The 17073-nt window shown below is 56.8% G+C and overlaps 1 protein-coding gene across 2 annotated transcripts; it reads right to left on the reverse strand.

Moving 5' to 3' along the window:
- Positions 1–1749: 1749 nt before the first annotated feature.
- Positions 1750–16002, reverse strand: SLC9A5 (solute carrier family 9 member A5). 2 transcript variants are annotated; one of them, XM_030956314.1, is made up of 16 exons: positions 15849–16002; positions 10652–10954; positions 9828–9991; positions 9465–9543; positions 8591–8768; positions 8248–8468; positions 7860–8062; positions 7250–7339; positions 7051–7121; positions 6247–6376; positions 5692–5780; positions 5440–5566; positions 5143–5313; positions 4504–4573; positions 4217–4348; positions 1750–3845 (listed from the first exon to the last, which is right to left on the reverse strand). In XM_030956314.1, the coding sequence occupies exons 1-16, from the start codon at positions 15979–15981 to the stop codon at positions 3379–3381; spliced, it is 2628 nt and encodes an 875-aa protein (XP_030812174.1). In that variant the 5' UTR covers positions 15982–16002; the 3' UTR covers positions 1750–3378. The 2 variants fall into 2 exon arrangements, with proteins under 2 accessions (XP_030812174.1, XP_030812175.1); XM_030956315.1 differs by having other exon boundaries at positions 3628–3909.
- Between the last annotated feature and the right edge of the window lie 1071 nt (positions 16003–17073).

Genomic DNA, 17073 nt, shown 5'->3' on the forward strand with positions numbered 1-17073 from the left:
AAAGAATATATATATATATATATGTGAACCAGCTTTAAGAAGATAAGGCAGAGGGGAAGCTACCAACCAGGTGGCACACAGAAACCACAGCCCAACTCTACCCAGAGAAGCACTTGGAAGAACAAGAGGTAACAGGGACAACCTGCCCCAGGGGAAATAGTTACTGAGCATAAGGAGAAATTCCTTCTGTGCAAGACTGGTGTAGCTGTGGTGTGGTTCTGATGCTCCAATGTGCATCATGCAAAAAAAGCAATGTGGTGATTTAAAACTCACTTGTAAGATGGCCAACACCAATCCATTGCCCACAGCTCTTCCACACAGCTGATGTCAGATCTGCCTTACATCCCCTGCTGACTTCACAAGTTTTGCTACCACAGAGGAACTGGAGGAGCTGAGTATTGGAGAAAGTAAATGCCTGTGGAAAAAGATGTGTGGGTTTAATGGCAGGCTCTACACAGAAGCTTGGGTACAAAATGATAGGTCTGTGATAGTCTACCCTGGGATGGGGTTGCTTACAGTCGCAGTTGGAGGGTTGTATGTCCTGGGTTAGAGTCTGACAAGCAGTTCCTGTGGCTGTGCCTCACTCTGTCCTGGAGAAGCAGAAGTTTGGGCACATGCATTCGTGGTTTGGCCCACTCCTCATGTTTTTCCACTGAAGCACTTTAGTATTTTTAGGCTGAAAGAGACGACTCTCTGCTATGCTGGAAGGATCAGGGCAGTCCTGTGCAGGCAGGACACTCAAAGGTGAAATACAGAGAGTGAAGTACAGGACTAAAAACCAGCCAGGAGCCACCATCCCTGCTCCCAACAAAGGTGGGGTTGAGGGTGGGAAGAAGGGGCTCCAAGGGGCTGGCTGGTGGCATGGAGAGCCTGCACACTCACATTAGCTGCTAGGCTCAGATGTCTGGATGAGAGAGCAGCAACCAGCCCCAGCATTTCCTGAAGCTCAGATGTCAGCTTTCCCTCCTCTGAGGACCTGAAGGATGCAGACCCACCTCTTCCAGGAAACCACCTGGCCCACACAGCCTGCTGCACTGCCAAGGCAATTGTGGCTGCAGGCTGTGCTGGCACTGAGGTCCAGCATGCAGAGCACAGCTCAGCCAGCAGCGTTGTTGGTGGGATTCAAGGCAGATGGGGAATGTCACAAGGACCAAGAGCTTCCACGGGGGCCAGTGCAAAGCTAACAGGGCTAGAAGTTACATTTGACCCTGCCAAAAAGGACCAGGGGTTGATGGAGGATGCCAGGTTCAATACAAGCCAAACATCTGCCTTGTGAATCAAGTAAACCACATTTTTACTTTCCTTCAGGAAAAACGGAGACCAGGAGATCAAGGGGAAGAGCAAAACCAGCACACACCAATGCAAGGAGGCTCCTGTGGCCCAGAATACCCCAAAACAGACCCCTTTAAAACATATTTTTGGCAAGGAGAGAGGACATGGGAAGACATGGGCTCCCAGCACGCTGGTGGCTGTGCAGCCACAGCTCTGGGCAGGGGGACCTGGTCTCTTGCTGGCTGCTGCCTCTGCACAGCCTAACAACGGCTGCAGGCACGCATCGCTTTGGAAAGAATTTCACATTTTCCACAAACTTTATGGAAACCAAGAAATCCATTTAGGCACATCAAGAGGGGGGGTTGGGGCCTCGGGTGGAGAAGAAAAGAGAGGCACAAGGACATGGTGCCTGCAAAGGAGAACCGAACCAGGATGGGCAGAGGTTCCCAGACACACCAGACCACAGCATCTGCTCCAACTCCAGTTTATTGAACATTACAAAATACTCTGCATATATTTTCACATTATAACAATATCCTTGCAAATAATATATTAAGTATTGAGTCATTTGTGGTGCCCATGGCTACAGAAAACACTGACCCAACTAGAGATTTAGTATGGCCCAATATCAGAAATCAAAACTAGAATAAGTCATACCAGAAATGCAAAACTATATAAAAACCTTTTAAAAACCTCATGCTCATCTGGTGGAACAGGTACAGATCTGAAGGGCCTCTGCTGAGCCCTGCTGACAGGGCTGGGAGTCCCACCAGCTTACCTGCTCCACATTGGACTCACCCACCCAGTGCATCCAAGTGTCCCCTTGGCACCTGCTGTCTCAGCACACCCATAGAGCTGGAAAAGGCAGCCTTTTATCTGCTTTGGAGCATTAACAGCCCAGTCCAAGTCCCATTTTTCCCAAAGAGGAGTGACCCCCAACCCTCCTGCTCTGCCGGTGCCCAGCCATTGTGCTCTTTTGTGTGCTGAGCAGTTCTTGGGGTGCAACTCTTGGCTCTTGGGGTCACACCAGCAATAATTCCTCGTGTGGGCCACCAGCTCCCACGACCCTCTGAGGAGGGAACAGGGGTGGCTGGGATGCAGGTGTTGGGGACAGACCTTTGAAGATGCACACTGGTCACACCCATCACCCCTGTTCCTGATGTACATTCATACCTGCTGCTCGCTCCACTCCTTGCACCATGACCAGTCCTCCCAGCTGATGCACCCCAGGCAACTGGGAGACAAACGTGGGCAGAATGAACACCAAGGATGCTGTGCAGGGCAGCTGCCTCCCAGTGAAGCCAGAAAGCTGAGCACTGCAGCTGTTGGGAACACATCCAGGCGAGAGGTGCAAGGCTGGCACAGCAGGTTGGCTGCTGGAGGAGTCCCTGTGCGTACAGGTTTGCTAGCCCAGCTCCTGGTGGAGCCAAACCCCAGGAGCACTGCTCCCAGTCCTGAGAAAGCCATGGCTTTGCCTCTGTGGTGCCTCCAAAATCCGGGGAACACGCGGCTGTCGTGGCAAGGAGCCCATCTCTGAGCTCCATGCATGCTGTGAGGAACCAGCTCTGTGGCCACCTTGAAGTCAGTGGCTCAGTCACTGGGTGTGGGTGGGCTCTTGGGCACCAGGGCTGCTCTCAGCCCTTTTCCCAGAGACCTCCTGCTCACAGCCAGGCTGGAGACCAGCTCATACTCTTACACCCGTGAGCAGCCACAGCCCATTTTCCAGCAGCCACCAACTCAGGGCAGCACAGCCATGACAGGATCAAGTCTGTTTCGGATCCGAGCCCTGGGAGAAACATCTCTAACCTCCCAGCTGCAGAGATGTGTAGGGACCAGAGAGGAAGAATGAGGTGTGGGATCTGTGCCTTCCTGGGTGGACAGGGTCTGGTACCTGCTGTCGCAGCACAAAGACCAATTATTGACCAGGTTTGCATCAGCAGGCGCATGGGCAAAGCACACCCTGGAGAACAGCTCCAGGAGGACTGGGTTCTCCTGCCACTCCTGGAGTTTATGGAGACACACACAAGCTTTGCAGTGCAAGACAGAGCAGTCACCAGGTCACAGCCTGTCTGCAGCTCTCAGCCCCTTCCCAATCCGCAGGGTGCCTCAGAGGTGGCTTGCTCTGTTGAACATCAGCCACCTGGGCTCTGCAGAGGGTGGCACCCTGCCCTGCTCCTCTGTGGCCATCAAAGGCTGCAGCTCCTGCTGCTCAGGACCGTCCGGGCTGCTGTCACTCTGTGACCGGCCGCTCTTGGAGATGTGGCTGGGGAACTGGAAGCAGGAGCCCTGCTCTGGCATCGCCTGGCTTGCAGACTGGGGCTGCTCCTCCAGCACAGGGCAGGCAAATCTCCTGTGCTGAGGTCCGCTCTCGATGCCTGGGGGGGAGGCGATGCTCTCCAGGGAGGAGATGCTTTGGTTCCACGCCTTCTGCATATCCACTGGCACGATTTTGGTGGTCTCCGAGGAGACATAAACAGCCAGATCAGCCTGGTCTCCTTTCCATGGCAGCTCCTTCTCTGCCAGGGTTGGCGATGGAGGGATGATGCAGGGGCTGGGGCAGACATCCAGGCTGCCTGGAGATGCAGATGGAGGGACTGTGAGAGGGAGCTTGCACAGCTCTCAGTCTCTCCTTGGACCCTGCAAACATTGCAGAACCAACCACTACCAAATGGCCAGAGAACCCTAGAATACCCTGAGTTGGAAAGAACCCACAAGGATTATGGAGTCCAACTCCTTGCCCTATGCAGGACAACCCCAAGAATCACACCATGTGCTGGCCCAGGGATGCAGGACACAGAGAGGCTCTGCCATGCCTCCAGAGGACAGTGATTCTCCCATTCATGCTCTGTGGACTTTGCCCAGGCCATGGCAGCTTTGCTCCACAGGCAGAGGAAGGATAAGCTACCCGATGTCAGCTGCCCTGGCATGGAGCATTGGTGCCTACCAGGAGTTGTCTTTCCCTGCAGGACCTCATCAGTGGCTCGAGCAACGAACACAATCCCCTCATCGTCCTCTTTCTCCGTCTCCGAGCTATCACTCTCCTCCTCCTCTGAGCTGACCATCACCAGGACAGGAGCTGCAGGCGGATGGAGGGGCTCGGTTTGGTGCCAGCACAACCCTGGTGCTGTCATCCCACCGAGCTGGCAGCGGGCAGGCACAGCAGGTACTCCCATCCCACACCACCAGGTCCCCTTGCCAGGACCTGCCATCCTCACCTGCCACTGGCCTTACCTGCATCCTGCCAGGGGACATTTCTGTGAGTCTTCCCGTTGGGTGTCTCTTTGGTCAGAGAGATGTTCTTCTGTGAAAGAAGAGGAACTGGCTGGGACCTGCCCTGTGCAAAGCCCTAAACCCAAGAGGTGGTCCTGCAAGCCAGCCAACATTGGCCATGCAGATTCCCACCCTGGCTACATGGCAGATGGTTTCTAGTCCTTAGGCTTTGCATCTTCATGGCCCCCCAAGGAACTGCTCAGCTGCAACGGCTTCAAAAGCCTCCAAAAAAAGAAGATACCTAAGATTCAACTTGAGGTGCAGTTCCACACTTCTGAGCCTGGATCTGCACCAGCACTGAGGCTGCTTTATGCTGAGTGCTCTTGCAAAACAAACCTGGGGCTCCTCCAGGGCTTTGCTCAGTGAAGAGCCACGCCACAGCACTGACGGCATGCTGGGGACACATGGACACACAACACCTGCATGCTCACATGCAGCATCAACAGGGCTGAGAAGAGATGAAGTGCTCTCCCCTCTGGCTTTGGAGCTGCCAATGCCCTGCAACACTTCACCTGCTCCCCAAAAGGACCTCTCTTACTGCATCCCAGGGTGGCCAAATCCCAGAGCTAGGAAAACAACAGGAGCTTGGGGAGGACTTGCCTTTTTCCTGCCTTTTTCCTTCAGCCTGGCCTTGCTCTTGGAGGAGCAGACATTGTGCTTTGTGGACTTGAAGGTCTCCAGACGCCTCTTCATGTTCTGCCGGAAGATTTCTTTGTCTTGGCGCTCTTGTTTATCTGGAGAGATGAAGTGACGGCTGTAGCTGGCCTTGTACTGGCCGAGGGAGAGGCAAAGAGACACAGGGTGAGCAGCTGGCCCCACGGAGCGTGGTCCATCCCTGCTGCTGTCGCGGGTGCTGCTCCCCTCGGGGTCAGCCCCGCCATGCCCGGGAGCGCTCACCCGCCGCCGGGGCTTGTAGAGGCTCCCTCGCAGCACGTGGTGCATGGCAGCGTCCTCCTTGTCCCGGCGGCTGCGCACCGTGTCGATCACCTGCAGGTCCAGGCACGCCCCACTCCCGCTCTCCCTCCTGTGGGACATGGAGATGGACGGGCTGGGCTCCGTGCCAGCCCTGGTGCAACCCACTCCCAGGGAAGGGCGGCTGGGAGGTGACACAAGGTCTGTCCAGGAGCTCAGAGGGATGGCTGTACTCACAGGAGGTTTGTGACTGATGACTCTGACATGGACGTGCGGCTGGGCATGGAGGGCAGTGCCAGCTTGGCAGCCGAGTGCACGTGGCCACCCTGGGAGGTGGGAGGACAAAGCAGGCATCAGGACTGTCGCTCTGATTTTCTAAGATTTTCTAAGCCTTCTGATGTTTACATTTTTGTAGCAAACTTTCTCACGCACTTTCTGTAAATAACTTATTATTTTGCATTCTTTTATGGAAGAGGAGAAATTTGATGGACTGTTGGCTTGTCCAGTGTCATTGGAGAGGTGGCACTTTCACCCTCCAATCCACTGTCACTTTTGGAAAACTATAAATGTTGGAGTCAGAAAATAAACCTCCCTTTTCTTCACCTTGAGAGCAGTGGTGTGTGTGCTCATGTTGTTTCGTGTCCTATAGTGACACAGGACAGCAAGGCCCCAGCTGGGATGGGCAGGTCCCCACTGCCTGCCCAGAGGGTGCACATGAAAGGAGGAACATACATGAGGGGAACCTCTCCTGCCAGGGCCATCCTGCTGCCTGGACACCACTGCTGCCTGTACCTGATCTACAAAGCTGATGGCATCACGGATGTTCAGCTTGTAGTAAACATCCCAGATCTCATCCCGCAGCCTGTAGGCAGATTTCCGCATCAGGAGCTGGCTCAGGTACTTCTTGTCAAACTGCTCCCACCTGCCATGAGATGAAGACACAGGCAGTTCAGCTCCCATGGGCTACCAGGGATATCTACCCACACAAGGCTGAGTGTCCCAAGTACAGCAAAGGGAGGCTGGGCACGCAGGACCTGGCTGTGCACAGGGACACACTGCCAGGGAGAGCAGGAGGGGAGGGGACATGGTGACCCTTCAGCCTGCCCGAGGGGAAGCCAGACACTGTTGGGTCTGTGAGAGGCAGTGGGAGTAGGACTGGGGCCACCCTGCTGGAGCACTTCCCCTGCAGGAAACAGGCTTTTTGCATCCTTTTCCTGTCCCTGTGCTGCAGATAAACACTGCCCAGGCAGGAACAGGGCTGTTCCCTCCTCAGTGCCCAGCACAGTTCCATCCATGAGGAGGCAGAGGGCCATTGCCACCAACATGGACACCCCAAGTTCTGACCTTGGCAAGCAATGTCAGCTCCACAGCATCCCCAGCCTGACCTCTCTCTGAGATGCTTTTGTGATCTTGGTCTGCTGCACAACAGCAGTCCAACGGTACCTATCCAGACTGATGGACAGACATACAGGCTTCCTGGTCCCACTGCCCTGTCCACAGCAGGGGTGTCCTCTTGTGAGAACCCTGAAGATGTCCCTGTGGCTGGCATGCATCTCCCATTCACTAACAGTCAGCAGCGGGTCCTAAGGCACTCACTTGTCCCGCCAGTAGTGGTAGCCATGGTGCCCCACGATGTCCTCCACCGCTGCCAAGATGTGGTCAAAGGCCTTGAGTGAGGGGAAGAGGGTGAGTGGTGGCAAGGCTGTGGGTGCCCTGGGGATGCCAAGGTCATACATGGTCCTTGCCCAGTCCCACATGTGAGGGGAGCTGGGGAGCCTCTGGCACTATCACTCACGTGCTCATGCAGCTCCTCGTTCAGCGTGGGTTTGTGGTGGTCACTACGCTTCACCTTCAGCCACGTCACCAGGGGTTTGATGGTGAGGCCCTAGAATGGCAGGAGAAGGCAAGGGGAAGACTGGGAGGGTGAGAGGGTGCATGGCTGGGGCATGGGGAGCAGAAGCAGCACAAAGTGACTGGGGACAGTGGCTGTGCCAGCCATGCACGCCCCAATCAACCTGACCCCTGTGCCATGGTGTGCACCCCCAGTCATCCTTCCCCTAAACTCATTTTCATCCTCCCTGTGGCTTTCCTTCCCAGGGCACTGAATGCCAGAGCTGGGGCCCATCAGCAGCTTTGTAAAGAGAGCATCCTGGACAGGCATGCACTCTTGGAGCTTCTGGAGCCAGTCCCAGAACAAAATGCCAGTGGGAAAAGAAGGTGGGCCATGGCCCCACCATCACAACAGTGCCCATAGTGGTCCTGCCCACCTGCTGATGGATGGGGTGCCAGAAAGCACCGAGGACCAAAGGTCACTTGAAAAAAGATACTTTCCCAAAACACATGTCCCCAGGCCAGTTCTGGGGCAAGAAAGCAGCACTGGAGGAGGGCACAGTGCCTGTCCTCACCTGCACAATGACAGTGAAGAACACCACCACGATGGTCGTTGCCACAAAGTAGTCCTTGGCTTTCACCTTTTCCCTGTCCAGCAGGATGACCAGGGCGAAGGCCACGGCCCCACGGAGGCCACCATATGACATGACCACCTGGTCGATCCTGTCCAGGGGGATGAGGCGGAAGCGGTTGAGCACGTACGTTTGGAGAACAACACCTGGGGAAGAAGGAGGAGGAGAGCCTGGAATGCTGGGAGAACCCTGCCTGCTCCAGCAGCACAGCACAAAATCCCAGCCAGGATCCATGGCTGGCCTTGTGCCCCAATCTTTCTTGGGCAATATCCCTTTTTGGCATGAAAAGGGCTGTGTGCTAGCAGCCATAAACCCAGCAGGACAGACTGACCCACAGCTCTAAAGAGCAGGATAAAGAACAGGGTGCCCAGCACCAGTGCTGTGTCCCACGTCCACTTGGAGGTGTCCACAGCCGAGATGCCCAGAAACATGAAGATGATGGTCTCTGAGCTGCTGGCCAGTGTCTTCATGGTGTACTTGACTGTGGTGCGGGATTTCTGGGAGATGTTGGCTTCCACATACTTCTTGCAGCAGATCCCACAGAAGGTGACTCTGCAGAGGGGCAGGAGGAGATGGCATGGCCCTATGGCAGGATGAGGAGTGGGTCTACTCACTGCCTCTTGCTGCTCAGCACTGCAGCCCCAATTTCCTGGGCTCCCCTGGGCAGTACTCACGCCAGGATGGCAGAGAGCGAGACCATCTCGGCAGCCAGGTACGCCACGTAGGCCAGGAGGAAGACGAAGAGCGGCTCGATGATGCGCACGCGCTTGGTGAACCGCGTGATCAAGGCCAGCAGGAAGGCAAAGAGCAGCCCCACGGCTGTGCCCCCCAGGCTCACCAGGAAGAAGGAGGCTGGAGGGAGGAGAAGTCTCATGTGAGCCATAAGGAAGTGGGCCCAGCTCCTGTGCCCCACAGCCGTGCCATGCTGGGCTGGCCAAGCACCCTGTTACCACCCAGGTCCCCTCCAAAGCATCCCATGGAGTGCAAAGCTTTGGATGATCCCAAAGCATCCCCTGGAGCACCTCTGCTGTGGGGCAGGCTGATAGAGTTGGGGCTGATGTTGGGGCTGTTCAGCCTGGAGAAGACCTCAGAAGCCCTTCCAGAAGCTGAAGAGTACTCCAAAAGGGCTGGAGAGGGACTTTTGACATGGACATAGAATAACAGGACAAGGGGGAATGGCTTCAAACTGACAGAGGGCAGGATTAGATTGGGTATTAGGAAGAAATTCCTCCCTGTGAGGGTGATGAGGCCCTGGCACAGACTGGCTGTCCCATCCCTGGAAGTGTTCAAGGCCAGGCTGGGGGGGCAACCTGGTCTACTGGAAGGTGTCCCTGCTCATGGCGGGGAGGCTGGAACAAGATGGTCTTTAAGGTTCCTTCCAGCCCACACAGTTCTGCAGTTCTATACTGATGGCCAGCATGTGACACATGGAGGTGACAGAGCTGTGGTGCTCAGTGCCCACCTTACAGGACAACAGCTCCTGCACTTGCCCCCCTCCACTTCCACAACAGAGGAGGAGGTGGAGGGGCTGGTGTGGCCATTACTCACCTACCCCCTTCACGTAGTCTGTGGCGTGGATGTGCGCTGGGCCCAGCTCCACAAAAGAGTTGAAGACCTTGTACAGCACCTGCAGGCAAGGCAAATCCCTTGAGAAACACAGGGCATTGCCCTGCCTTGAGAGGGGCAGGAAGGGTCCTGTGGAAGAGACATTTTCCACCCCAAACCTGTCAGGTAACAGCTCATTTCAGCAGGCAAAGTCTCCCAGGGCCAGGAGAGAGGAAAGACCAAGAGAGCATGGCATGGGTCTGCCCCCAGTTCAGGATATCACCTACATCCTCTGCCCATCCTGGGGAATTCCAGCACCTTAGACATGTTGGGCTCAATATTAGAGTCCCCCAGGCTGCAACTCACCACGGTGACAGCATCATTCAGGAGAGACTCGCCAAACACAATGATGAAGAGGGTCTCATTAACATGGACCTCTTCAAAGACAGCCAGGACTGCCACAGGGTCCACAGCTGAAATCAGGCTGCCAAAGAGCAGGAAATCCATCAGCCCAGCTTCAACACCTGGATCTGTTAGAACAGAAGGACTAAGGTCAGGCAAACCAGCCACGCCAGAGCCCTTCTCACCAGATGGAAACAAGCCTGTCCCTCATCTGATCCCAGTGACTTGGCTGCAGCATCTCAACTGGGAATGCAGTAGGATGAGCCCAAAAGTGTTCCCAGACCTCCAGGATGCCCCTGGAAAAGTGGGACTTGGTGCCTTTTTGCTGCAACATGAGAGAAGCATGAGGGATGTCCCTGTTGGCACCCAGGTGCATCACTGCTCCTCCAGCAGGCACCACCAAAGGCGGCTCAGCAGCCCCACCTCAGTCCAGGCTTCAAGTGGCTCCTCAGGGCTCAGGAGAGCTCAAAACACAACCCAGGCCAGGCAGGGCCAGTGGCTCCAGCCAAGGACAGGGAACATGGCAGCGAGCCAGCAACGCTAGCCAAGGTCAGCAGACAAAAATAGCAAAGACATGAGTCAGCCCAGTGCCAAGCAGGGCCCGTCTGCCCTGCATGCTTGACCGTCCTGCCAGAGCACCATTCCCAGGATGACAGGACCCTGCTCATGCTGCAATTCCGAGGAATCCACAGCAGATAGAGGCAGTGGGCTATGAAATTGGGGTTGCTTTGCACCTCCACCCTATTTTTTGGGGACGTGGTCCGAGCTGGGCAGCCCTGCAGACCCACCCATGAGCCCGGCGCGGTGCAGTCCCCAGAGCGCGGTGCCGGTGGCGAAGGAGTTCCAGAGCGTGCCCACCACTGCGTAGGTGAGGATGGCACCAATGTTGTCAAAGAACAGCCGGCTGGGCATGAAGTACCCCGAGTCCAGAACGATGGGGGGCAGAAGGAAGAGGAAGAACATGTTGGGCTCCAGCTGGTACTCGGCTTTCTTTGCCACGGCCAACACGATGCCCCCCAGGCCCAGCCCCAGCAGGATGAGAAGGCAGCTCTCCGGGACGACAGATGTCACCTTCCTTGACAGGTGGAAAACTAGAAGAAAAAGAAGAATGAGAGCATCAGCCAAACAGGCACATGGACAGAGCATCCCAAATCCACAGGCTTCACAGAAGGGTTAGGTGATGCATGATGGATGGGAGGAGAACAAGGGAGCACTTATGGAAAGGCTGTTTCATGGCCACATGTGCACAAAAGATCTTCCAGCTACCTCCCAGGTCAGGATTTCAGGTCCCTGACTCTTTAGGATTTCCCTCTCCCTCTCAGCCAATAAGCCAATCAGCCAGGCATTTTACTTTTCTTGGCTGCTGGTGTCTACACTTAAAGGTTTAAAGCAGGCAGCGAGCACGTTCACAGTGTCACGAGCACTGCTGGCTGCTGTTCAAGTGAAAAAATCCTGGTACACCAGGACATGTCACCCCACTCAGAGACGAGGATGCTCAGCCCTGGGGACAGGGTGACCTTGTTTGCATCCGTCTGAGCAAGCAGCCAGAGCAGCATGCAAACCACTGCAGCACAAGCCATGCCTGAGCACAACCTCCCTCAGCACCAGCTAACCTACCTGCATGCAAAAGCACAGGCACTTGGGAGCTGCAGATTTAGAGATGCTTGGAATAATCCGTTTACTCCATGCAAGGTTTGGGCCAAATCTTAAGCTGCCGTGGAACAGGATGTATTTTCTAAAGCAAACAGAGGATGCCCTGCTATTCATCCAGCAGTAATGTGGCAGTGACCCTGTGCTCAGGCACAAGCCAGCAGGGTGCCATGCCAGCCAGCACAGGAGATTAATTCCTCCAGGCACCCTTGGCCCCCACATCAGGGTGTCCTGTGAAATCCCAAATCAGTCCAGCTTCCAGGCAGGCAACCCCCACCCTGGGGATTTCTCTTCACTAGCACAAGGTGCCTCTCCAAAAGGACATTGCTTGGGGAAAGGCTATTGAGGGTCACAGTTATTATGTCCCCCTGTCACCAGGTTCTGCCATCAGTTGTGACATCCAGCCCAGCTCTGTTGCATGACTTGACCATCAGATGAAGAAATCTCCTGGGGAATGGGTTCCTCCAGGCACTTCGAGAGCCACCTCTGTCCTTGTGCACCCAGCAGGTACAAGGGGCATCAGGGTAGGCTCTGAGCCATCACTTGGCTGCAAGCCCAGCCCTGCTGCCAGCCCCAAAACCCAGTCCCTACAGCCCTTTAGCTGGACTAAAGCTGCCCATTGCTTGTGCCAAGCTACCCCTCCAGAAGGAAAGTTGTGCTATGGTCATGCACCAACCCTGGGTCACTCAGCTGCTTCCCTCCTTTGGAACCCCAATGGACAGACCATAAGGTCTGCCTAGGCCAGGGTGCTGTCTCCAGTGGCATAGATCTGGAGAGGAGCCCAGGAACAGACAGTACTTCATCAGCAGGTTTCCATGTGTCTGTGTCCTTGTCATTCTCCTCTGAACCTGTTCTGGTCCTTCTCTATCCTTTTGGGACAGGTCCCAGTGTCCCTGAGATGTGGACAGCCAGAGAACTGAGGTTGTGGCCTCCTCATGTTCTTACTTTCTCCTTTCCCAGCACCTCTTAGGTTATTTACTTTCTTTCACCACAGCTGAGCTCTGAATTAGAGGAGATATTGAATGACAAAGATCTGATTCACAACCAGAGACATCTTTGAACCCACCACACAACGTGCAGGCTAAGGGCCACTTTTCCCTTAGTTGAGGACCTCAAGAGGTTGCTGCTTGGCACAGCAAGCTCCATCCATGCCCCAGCACTGGCTCCCTGCCATAATACAGCAGGAGCACTGCTGCAGCCAGCAGGGGCAGAGCAGTGAGCACAGGGGCAGCATGATCTGCAGCTCCACCACCAAGCACCTCAATAGGAAAGAGCAGCCAGGCCAAGCCTCTGCCATAGCTCTGCCCCTGAACACCCCGGCCCCAGAGCACTCCCCTCAGCCCCAGCCACTTCTGCTCACTGCTGTGGGCTGCAATACAGCCCTGGACACAGTGGTGACATGGACACTACAGCCCTCCAAGCAGACCCACAGCCTGAGGAAACACTGGCTGGGCTTCATCCAGGCCAAATTCCTGCTAAATGACCACACAAGTGACTGCAGAGCCCTGCTCACCCCGCACAAGCTGCCTGCACCGTGGATGGATGGTGCTCGCTCAGCGCCTGCAGCAGGCTGTGAAGCCGCTTCCCACCCACGGGAACAAAGCTCTGAAGTTTTCAAGAAGGGAACGAGGCGTCCAGCCCCTTTCTGCATTCTCAGGAACATTGCCAAGATCCCTGCTCTCTGCTTCGGCAACCCAGCTGCATTCCTCGTGCCATGGAGCTGTCCTGGCTGGCTGGGGCACCCAGGAGAGCGTGCAGGGATGCTGTGGGGACATGGGTCCTGGCTGCCATCCATCCTGGAAGTGCTCAAGGCCAGGTTGGATGGGGCTTTGAGCAACTTGGTCTAATGGAAGGTGTCTCTGCCTACGGAAGAGTAGTTGGAAAAAGATAATCTCTAAAGTCCCTTCCAACTCAAACTATTCAATGATTGATAGAAAGCCAGAAACTTGGTCAAATAAAGGAGAAACATAAATGGGAAAGATCATGCTTGTCCAAAAATCTGCTGGCTGATGGGGAGAGCTGCCAGCCTCCCCAGGAAATGGCAGCATATGAGCTCCCATGTGTCACAGAGAGCAGCCAGTGGGGACAGACTGAACGAGCTCTAATTTTATACACACTAGTCAAGGATTTCAGCGCTAAAGGTTCCCACAGCAACAGTAACTTAGCCACATGTGAATTAACTTCAGAGACATAATCCATACTCAGGCATACATAATGAAGCATTTGCCATTGAGACAACTCAGGGCCAAAACCTCCTCTGCTCCTCCAGAGCTTGGGAAATGGCAGAACACCTAAACCAAGACATGAGTAGCTGGGGGCAGAGGTGATGGTGCGAGGAGAGATGGTTGCAATGGTGCTGCATAGAAAAACATCTGTCTGCTGGCAAACTCCTGCCTGTGGGGCAGCTATGTGTAAGGAGAATGTCTGGGGCAATGCTCATCACCTCTGTGCTCCCCATCCTGTGCTCTGACTGTGGATGGAAAAGGCAGCAAAGCCCGGATGATGCCTCGCTGTGCAGGAAGGCAACACCCAAGCCAGTTTTTCCCCTGCCCCGGGTGTTTGCTGGCTTGGGTCACCCCAGCATCGTGACTGCCTCTGAGAACAGAGCCCACAGTGTCATTTCCCCATCACCCGGGCGTGGGGCCGCTTCCTCCCTTCCAGTCACAGGGCTGTGAGCTGGCAGCCCAGCGCCACAACCGCAGCGGATCCTCTGCACCAGCCTGCGCCCAGCATCCACAGCTGGCACAGCTGGCACTGCCCTCTCTGCTCCCCAAAATCCTCCACCCCTGGTTCATCTCCTCTGTGGACTCCTGTGCACCCTGGGGACTGCAGGTGCCACCTCTGGGGACACCCATGGCAGGGTGCTGCCTCCAGGTCTGGGTGTCACTATTGGCTCCAGGCTCTGAGGATCCATTGGACCCACTGGGTACACTAAACCTGGCAGCTCAAAGCCATCAGGGCTGTGTCTGACAGACAGAGAAGGAGAGTGGCCATCAGCCTCAGGCCTGGAAGAACGTGGGGATTTGGGAATGATCCCAACTCAGGCCCCCCTGCACCCACCAGCACAAAATCAGGGTGGCTGAGGGGAGCACGTCAATGGCAACCTGCACAGGGAGCAGCTCTGGGGAGAGGCTGGAGAGAAGAAAATAACAGCCAGGGAAAGGAATTTTCTCTCTGATCTTCTGCAGGTAGGAGGGACGCACTCGGCAGCTGGAGGTGGCACAGCTACAGCAGAGTGCTGTATTTTTAAACTCATGATACCTTTCAGTTCATTCCTCGCGAGGCTTTAGGTCTCTCTTGCAAGAAGGCAAGGAAGGAGAGGAACGGAAGATCCACAGTGATGCTGGGACAGGAAGAGGCCAGCTGGTGGTCACAGCTGTAGCTGTCTCTGTGTAACGAGTGCTGCTGCACATCCCTGGCTGATCAGAGATTCCCCTGCCAAACTCTGAACCCACATTTCTTGATCCAGCTTGAAACTCAGAGGGTGTCAGCGCCCTCACCACGGGGGCTGTGCCCACAATGGGGTCTCTAAGGAGAAAACCTGGCTCAAGGTCACGATCTCATCCCCTAGGCCCAGCACAGCAGGCAGGGGCACTGTGGGGGACCAGCCCTCTGGGTACCCCTGTTTGGCACCCACACACGGGTGTCCCCTCCCCAGCACCCCCGATGCTGGTGGGGAGCCCAGCCCTGCACAGCTCACACAGATCCTCATTGTGCCTTCCCACACAGCCTCTCCCAGCACAGCCTCCCCCGCTCCGTGGTTCTGTGCTGAGGAGCACAAGGGTCCAAGGCCAGCCCAATCCGGAGTGACCCACTGGAGGAGACTGCAGGCACCTGCCATCCCCAGGCCCATGGGGGCACATCCTGCCCGGCACTGGCCCCGCCGAGCCTTTCCCGGGGCTGTGGGGAACAATGGCTTCCAGACCTGCCAGTGGCAGGTGCTGTGCCAGCCTTTGGGAACACGGGACATCCTCTGGGGCTTCTGTTCTCGTGAACCCTCCATCCTCTGTGCCCACCCATCTATCCATCCATCCCTCGCAGGAAAAAGCAGCCCGGGCCCCCACCCTTTCCTTCGGGTGGTGCCTTAACCCCGCCGCCGCACATCATCCCACGGCGGGGCACGGAGGATGTGGCGTGGTCCGCGACCTCCGCAATCCAGCTGAGAGCGGTGACCAGCCGGATTTGTCCCCATGACCCGTGTCCCGCCGCGCGGTGACACCGCTCGTCCCGGGTGCCCCCGCGCCCGCCGGGGATGCCGCATCCCCCCTGCCCGCCCAGGGGTGGGCACGTCTGCTCCCGGGGGACCGGAGCGGGTGGGGACACGGGGACACTCACCGATCTTGGCCAGGCTGGCTACCAGGATCCAGGCGGCCACCAGGCAGGGCGCCTGCACCTCCCGCCACTGCCACCGCAGCAGCTCGGCTCCCGCCGGGGCGGCGGGGCCGGGGGAGGCCGCCGAGGGCTGCATGGCCCCGCCGCTCCCGCCGCTCCCGCTCCGCCGCGGCCCCGGTCCCGGCCCCCGCCCGCGTCACGCGCACGTGGGGATGCGCCGGGACGGCCCCCGGGCCCACGCCACGGGCCCCGCCCGCCGCTCCCCCGCCCCGAGCGGCACCGGCCCGCCCCGCGCCTTAGCGCCTGCCCCAGCACCCCCTACTCACCCCTTGCATTCCCTCCCCCTCCATCCCAGCTCATCTGCACGCTCCCGGAGCCCCCCGCCCCATGCGAGTCCCCTGTCACCTCTCAGTCCTCTCCGCAACCGTCCCGGTGCCACCTGCATCGCCCTAGTCCCCCATGCCCTCCCCCCGTGCCTCTGCTTTGTCTGAGTCTCCCCAGCCTGGCTTAGTCCTCACGCACCCACCAAATCCCCCTCCCTCCTCCCAGCCAGCCCCTTCCCAGCTGAAACCATCCAGCCCTGCCCCAGGTGCTGCTAGAGCACCAGCCTAGGAACACCCATGGTGGGGGGCCCCAAAATTTCTGCCTCCCCTTTCCCTCCTCAGCCCCTCTCAGATACTCCTAAAATCTCCTGCTTGCTGATTAGGCCATCCACCATGCCCTGGGAGGTGCCCCACCTCCCACCCCCCATCCCTGAGGCTCCCAATCCAGGAGATTCACACTCCATATCCTGGGTGGGCAGTGAGCTGTGCCCAAGCAGCCCAGAGAGGTGGGATGCTGGGCAGGGGGCAAGAAGGGACACTGGCAGAGTGCTCCATGGAGAGCCAGCTCTGACCTGTGTCCCTGCAGGACAGGACAGGACACCTTAGCCAGAGTGAGACCTCTGTCTGTAGCGCCTGTGGCATGGGCACTCTCAGGTGCTGAGTGCCAGCCTGAGCCCACTGGCCAGGTAGGAATGGGCCACAGGACACTTCCTTGGGAGCCTCGGTGGCATCGCCTTTTCTCATCTCTCTGCCTGGGTACAAATGTGCTGCAAATGTTTGCCAGCAGAAGCCAATGGCTGGGGAATGCAGGCTGGAGGCAGGAGCAAGGGGAAAGCTCCCTGCCCACCACTCCATCACGTCTGATCATTGTCATTGTCCAGGTAATCTGTCAAAAAGAAAGTCAA

Source organism: Camarhynchus parvulus, chromosome 11 (genome assembly GCF_901933205.1).
Source record: "Camarhynchus parvulus chromosome 11, STF_HiC, whole genome shotgun sequence".
NCBI classification, from domain to species: Eukaryota; Metazoa; Chordata; class Aves; order Passeriformes; family Thraupidae; genus Camarhynchus; species Camarhynchus parvulus.